The sequence below is a fragment of the Ahaetulla prasina genome, chromosome 3 (genome assembly GCF_028640845.1).
Source record: "Ahaetulla prasina isolate Xishuangbanna chromosome 3, ASM2864084v1, whole genome shotgun sequence".
Taxonomy (NCBI): Eukaryota; Metazoa; Chordata; class Lepidosauria; order Squamata; family Colubridae; genus Ahaetulla; species Ahaetulla prasina.
In genome coordinates, this window is record NC_080541.1 from 65,824,597 (window position 1) to 65,831,493 (window position 6,897).

At 44.3% G+C, this 6,897-nt stretch overlaps 1 protein-coding gene across 2 annotated transcripts; it reads right to left on the reverse strand.

Annotated features, from left to right (window-relative positions):
* Window positions 1–246: 246 nt before the first annotated feature.
* DSEL (dermatan sulfate epimerase like) lies at window positions 247–6,597 on the reverse strand. Of its 2 annotated transcripts, none has more exons than XM_058176787.1 (2): window positions 5,754–6,597; window positions 247–5,005 (listed from the first exon to the last, which is right to left on the reverse strand). In XM_058176787.1, the coding sequence occupies exon 2, from the start codon at window positions 4,124–4,126 to the stop codon at window positions 470–472; it is 3,657 nt and encodes a 1,218-aa protein (XP_058032770.1). In that variant the 5' UTR covers window positions 4,127–5,005; window positions 5,754–6,597; the 3' UTR covers window positions 247–469. The 2 variants fall into 2 exon arrangements, with proteins under 2 accessions (XP_058032770.1, XP_058032769.1); XM_058176786.1 differs by having other exon boundaries at window positions 247–5,008.
* Window positions 6,598–6,897: the final 300 nt, after the last annotated feature.

A 6,897-nucleotide genomic window follows, 5' to 3' on the forward strand; every position in this document is an offset into this window, starting at 1 on the left:
TAAATCTAGCCCAAGGGAGACCGTGTTTGCCAAATGTGAAGTCTGCTTTGGTGATAAAAGGAGCTGATCGGAGAAAACTAAGACTGAGTTCTGCTTCCCCCCCCCAAATAACTAGCAGATGGTAGCAACATTTGGCAATTCTCCTGCTTAGCTAGGATTCATATTGATACCCTAGAAATGAAATGAAAGCTCTTGTATCCTATTACCGCTCCCCTGAGCTATCTAGTATCCATCTGGAACAGAAAGTAAAGATTCACACAGCTTTATTTTCAAAGGCAGTAAAAGGGAAAGGACATTTTGTTTAAAGGGGGAGAGGCAAGGTTGGATGAAAACACACCAGAGCAAGTATTTTGTTTCGTTTAAAATAATCTCTTTCTGCAAGTGTCACAGACTATACATACATTTTTTTTACAAGAATAAACCAGATTCTTATCTACAAATTGAAGAGCCAAGAGATCCTTAGTGCAAACTATTGCTGGCCTGCAGCTTTTAAATCAGTAAACTTTGGATACCCTAAATGGTCCATTAAAGTTGAACAGATATCCTCAATCTGCTTAATTTCCTCTGGAGGCATATTGTGCTGCCAAGCATGGATGCCCGCCGGAGAGATTTCTCCTTCATAAGGAAGATAGAAAAGACTGGTGGATGTAGCAAATAGTATTTGGTTTAAGCTGGCTGGAGCCAGAGGCATGCCAAGGAAGTCATAGATGGCTTCAGCCGTCTTCTGGGGAGAGTTGACAATATCTTCGAATTTGATCAACTGGTAGTTTGCTGGCAGCAAACCCTTATTTACTCTCAGGGCGGCTGCTGTGTTGGCCAGCCATAAATGGGACATCACAGAGACAGCCTTTGAATCTGAAGCAGTGAGCATCTCTCGCAGAGCTTCATATTCAAAGGCATAGCCTGAACTGGAGCCACATTTTTCTTCATGACTGTCTGCTTTAAATAGCTTAGTCAGGTGCTGTGGTACTTTCCTCAGAGAGTAAAGGCTAGGCTGGTTTTTGTACAACATTGAGTAGATCCAGGCACGCGGGTCTCGAACCACATAAAGCGTTCTCAGGGAAGGACCAATGACTTCCTGAAGAAAAGGTAACTTTAATGTCCAACTTCCACTACTCAGACTAAGGACGGGGCGGGCATTTGGGTAAGAGGCAAGGTGTTGCCTCAATTCCCGAATGTATTCAGCTTCTTTGTCTGAATTTCCTCGCAGGCGGTTTCTTTGCTCTACCATAGATTCTCTCTTCTTGGGCCGTCTCTTTCTGTCTCTGCTAGAGGAAGAATGCTGCACCAACTTACTTCTGCTGGTTTCATGCAAATGGATATTTTGTAAGTGAAGCTTTGTGTCTTTTACTAAGGAAAGTAGCCAGCCCTGGAGGATGCGAAAATGGCCACTCTGAACATCCGAAGCTTTCCATTCACAGGCATCAACAAATGAGTCAACCTCAAACTCGGTTTCAGGGATATCAAGGTAACCTGTTGGGATTTTGATATAGACAAAATCACTAGTGTTGTAAAAGAGCTGCTTCAGAATTTCTGCCCCTGAACTAGGGAGGGAAGTGATGATAACATTAGGCAAATTAGGATGTCCTTCGTCCTCCCTTTCACTTGGTTCCATATTTGTCATGCTGCTAGTCCACTTTGCACAAATCAGCTGTGTGCAGGAGCTCCACACATCTACAAGTTCAATAAACCACAAAGTGATCACCAGGATTAAGACCCAGCGCAAAAGCTTACCAAAGGAAATGTAAAATCGCCAGTGAAAAGCCAATATGGCCAAGCTAATCCCCAAAATAAATCCTGCTATCACATTCACTTTAAAGCCAAAGGGGAAAATGGATTTATGAATAAGTTCCTGCTTCCCTATTGTCTTAGTGCCCAGGCCAAACTGTGTAACCTTTCCTTGAGTGGTTACTGTGGCATAGCCACCAAATCCTAAATAACGGAACCTTGTCCACAGATTGAGATACTCTGTTACAACAGAGTAGATTATTTCTGTATTGTTGATGTTTAGAGAAATCCGATACCCCGACTGGGCATCATCAATAAACCTACAGCTAGAAACATTGACGTAAGGCCCATGGAACACATAGGCAATTCTCGCAATATTACTCTTTGTAGAGAAAGTGACATTTACAAACTGAGTCCATCTCTTTTTGAACTCAGCTGCTTGCTCGGCCTCTTGTATCCTAGCAACAGGGCTACTCCCGCGATGGTCAAACCAAAACATTTTATAGTGAGCATCCCAAACATCCATCATGGCTCCATTATATTTGTTCATGAATTTGTATGGGACGTACTTGAAGTCAATGTCAAGGTTATGAAAGAAGGCACTGATGGCATCAATAGGAGAGTCTTCCTCCTTTTCCACGTGGTCCACGACGAGCAAAGTCTGAGGATTTAGTAGAAGCAATGAGCGGTATACACTTTTCAGCTTCATGGCTGATGAATATGCAGAAGCTGCCTCGCCACTCACAAACATCATCTCCTCATGCTGAGAGGAGGTGATTATCTCCCCAGATGCATCCCCAGCTTCATCCCCTGTCCACTTAAGCCACTGCATACATTCCCCGAGCTGACCTTCCCAAGGCTGATTGCATTGACTTGTAGGGGACGGAGCAAATACTAAAACATTGTTCAAGTGGCTAAGCTTAGGTCCATAGAGGGCCTCCGAAACGAACACCTGCCCATTTGGAGCAAAAGTAAAAGAGTTTTGATCAGGATGTTCATGGCCCGGGTTGAAGCTACGCCAGCCGTCAATCCAGGAATACGGCTGAAAGTGGACTATATCATAGACAGCACGGCCACCAAGCTTTCCAGATTTAAAGGAAACAAAGGTATTTGTCTGAGTGTTTGGTAACCCCGCTCCATATGTAACCACCCCCCAATTTGGAAACACATGCATTTTAGCCTTGCCATAGTCAGGTGGAGGTTGAGGGGTTAACCTGGGGTCATACCATATGTATTCTGTATGAAGGGTGCTCCACCGTTGGGCAGTGGATGGTACCATTGGGCCATCTTTGGGCCGGTGCTTTCTAATTTGCTGTGCAAGCCAATTGCCTACTCCATTCTTCAAGACAAACCTATCTAAGAAAACCAGTTGGCTTTCTGGACCATAAAACCAATTATAATTGGAATCAGCAATGCCTACAGTTCTTTGAAAGCCTGGCAAAAGGGTGGCATAATAAAACCAAAAGTGCATTTTGAGCCAGTGGTTTTCAAGATTGTTAATCCCAAAGTGGCGCTGGGCCAGGAAAATATACTGGGTGATGGATTTGGCTGTGTAGCTACCATAAGCTACGCCTTCGTCCAAGGAACCATCAACAATATGATTTAGCAGAAACATAGTTTTTTCCATCACATCTACTACAGCGTGCTTCCAGGCATTTGCTTGGGACTCAATGCCTCCTCCAGTGACCAGGGCCCCAATGAGCAATGCCAACATATTTGTGGCTTGATGGTTGTGAAGAAGTTGCTTGCCCCAAGAGCGGATTTTGGAGTACTCGTACATTTCCTCGGTCACAGCCCATATCTTGGTAGAATATTTTTGCCTTCTAACATCATCCAATGAGGCATATAAAAAATCAAAAGCAGTGGCAAAGCCAGTTAAAGAATGCCCAAGAGGAACTTCATCGCCTGGGGCATTTTCTACCAGCCAGTCTTTATATCCTGCCATTCTGTCCATGTATTCGACAACAAAATCAAAGGCAGCCTTATCTTCAGGACTGAGGAGACAATAAAATGCAAGGGGAGGCAAATTGTTTCCATATATCTCATTCCACTTGGCAGCAAAATCAGCATGCTTGGGAGGAGGTAGATAGTAGGAGGGATTGGAGAGCATTGTAGACACCGCACTCCGGAATGCTCTAAAAAGGTGGAGATGACTGGTGTGAGACTTTTGCCTCAGAGCTGGAATCTCTTCGGCACTGAAATATAAGTTTGGATTCGGGTTTGTTTTTTTCATCTTCTGATTTGCTCCCAAAGCTTCCACCCTCTGCTTCTCGTACTGATCCACATCATCTGTAAAAGTCACCCAGTCCGAGTAATTGCTTACAGATTCTTCAAAAGTGGAGACTGCCAACATTACTAATGCTAGAAATATGGAATGTCCTGTAAACATTAAAGCCATGATCCATTAGGCAGATTCCTCACTACGATTATACACCTCCGTTGGTGGGGTGGGTGGGTGGGTGGAATGTTCAAATTTCAAGCACAAATCAACCCACCAGTGGGAAAAACTGCTTGAAAGTGCTTTACTGTACATAGAGAAAGGAAAACTTTTTCTGGTACACACAGTTCTTGGGTGATAAGGTCATTAGGCACAGCTCTATGTTGAATTGCAAGTACACTGACAGACATTGTATGGCTATACAGAAAAGTAAAGGGAATATCATATCTCACTGAAGTCCATGTATACTTGATACATTGGATCTGAAAAGGATATTGTATGTTTAGCAAGCCATAAAGTGCAGGGTGTGTGTGTCATATCCAACTCATTACTTTGTTAATAATGGAATTATTCTTCCTCAAAATGCATTTAGTCATTCATGCCATTGAAAAAGAAAGCAAGAACATGACATATAGCAAAACATTAGGAAACAAATGTTGTTTTGTAAAGAAGGGACCATACAGTGAATGAATTGTGTGCCTTCATTTTCATTTCTCATGTGGCTTGAAAATATCCATACGTTACTTTTTGTGGGTAGAAAGGTTTAGCAAAATATTTTTGTCAGCCAGAATTGTAGCAGTTCCAAAACTTAAGCAATGAAAGCTTTGCTTGATTTGAACTTGAACTTGGTAGAGGATTTGTGGTTTTAATGCTCGGTTTCATGACTGCCATGTTCTCATCCATCTGTGCAACTGGCTCCTGTTCTGAAGGTTTTTTTTTTTACTACCTTGATGTCCTCCTCACAAAACACATTTTAAAAAGGGTGCATAAAATACGAAACACCGATCACTTGCTTCCACTGCTTCTGTAGTCTTTTTTTTTTTGGTCAGATGATCTTCTCTGCTTTAAAAAGAAAAACCAAAAAGGCGTCATTAAAATCAAACTAATATCAACATATACATATTTTTTAAAAACAACTATGGATCTATGGTAGCATTCTTATTCCAATCAAATTAGCATCAGAAATAAATAACGTGAGCTCTCTGAGTTTTCATTTCTAATGCTTTGCTTCTTCAGCCATTTCCTTCAAGGTGCTCGAGCGTTCGGAATAGGTTGAAAACTTTTACTGGTGAATGAATCAATTCCATTTTTTGAAAAATCGGTTAAGAGTCAGCACCACCCAGAAGCCCGATCAGCAATGCCCCTTGTCAGTTACATCTATTTCCTTCTTTCCCTGTCCGCTGATGCAAGAACACCAGTTTGGAGGACCAACCCAACTTGAAGGGTGGCTGAGCCTTGATGACTTTGTGTTTTTGAAATATCACCTACACACACACACACACACACACACATACATATATGTATATATGTATGTATCCTTAATGCCTCCCCCACCTCTTTTCACCTGTGGCCCGCCGAATGGCTGGTCACCAGAGGGCGCCAGGAACTAATTAACCAGACCCGACTGGCACACTTAGAACAAGTTTTCTTTGCCAACAGATGGTAATACTTAAAAAGTCATCGCCAACAGGAGGTCCAGGCAGGAAATTCTTCTTAATAATAGTAGTAATTATGATGAAATAACGATGCTAATTAATGAAGATCTCCCCCTAACCCTGTTTAAAAAGTTGCAAAGCCGCCGCCTTACCTTAAAGAGTCTTCCTCTGAAGGCGGAGGACAGAATAACGGAGGGAACCGGAGAAGAAGAAGAAAAAAAGGAGAAATATCCGGGGAAACAAATATTTTGTTTTAAAAACTGTTTTGTTGTTTTGTTTTGTTTTATTTAATTCCCTTTCCGCCGATCTGCCGCCCGGCGCTTTCTTCGGACTTCGCGCTCCCCGGCTAGGATCGGATAAGCCACTGGTTTCCTTTCGGCTCTTTCGCAGACTGTCCCGAAGCCCGGCTTGCGTCGACACGTGATGGATCCGCGTCGCGGTGGTTGTTGGTTTTTTTCTTTTTTTTCCCCCGTTCTTTTCCCCAAAATCGAGGAAAGAGTCGGATCCAGGCAAAGACGGTCCGAAGTAGCCGAACCGCCTTTAAAAATAAAATAATAATAACAAAAAAAGGCGGAAAAGCCGCGCAATATCCTCGAAGCGTAAAAAGTGAAGGCGCCGAGAAAGAAATGACTTTTCCTCCTTTTTACCCCGATCCCGCCAATGGGGGGAGGGGAGAAGAACAACAACAAAAAAAAAAAAAAATCAAATCAAATCTCAGGCGGGAATTAATCGTTCAGAGTTTGATGCCAAATCGACTCCGGCAAAGAACGTGACTTTTTCCGCAGAGGCAAGCCAGGCAGAGCCGCTGTGGCCGCCGCCGCCGCCGCAGCTACGGCTTCTGCCTGAAGCGACGGACTTTCCTCCGGCCGAGCCTTAGCCATGATCCTCCCGCTGTCTGCCTGTCAGTCGGTCCGCCTCCGTTGCAGCCAGCGGCTCAACCGCTGCGGTCGGCGGGTTGAAAGCTACAGCGGCCAACGCCGGGCAGATGAAGAGCGGCAACAGCTTGCCTGATGCCGGGCGGAGTCAAGGCGGGTCTAGCGGCGGGCTCTGCCCTCGCCGGCAGCTGCCGCTGCTCATTCTCAGTGCCTTTTTCTTTTCTTTTCTTTTTTTTGCAACGCCCGCCCGGTACCGAGCATGTGCGAAAGCCGCGGTTTCTTCCCCCACGTCCTCTTCAGCCTCCCCCCCCCCCGCTACTCTTAACTACACCTGATCTTTGCGAGAGGACGAGAAGCGAGTGGCACGGGGGTGAAGCTGGGATCGGGAGGGACCCAGGTGGAAGGACAGTGACGGAGAAAA

Bases quoted from the DNA above. Each gene is read 5' to 3' on its own strand.
- DSEL (XM_058176787.1), bottom strand. From the start codon at position 4,126: ATGGCTTTAATGTTTACAGGACATTCCATATTTCTAGCATTAGTAATG.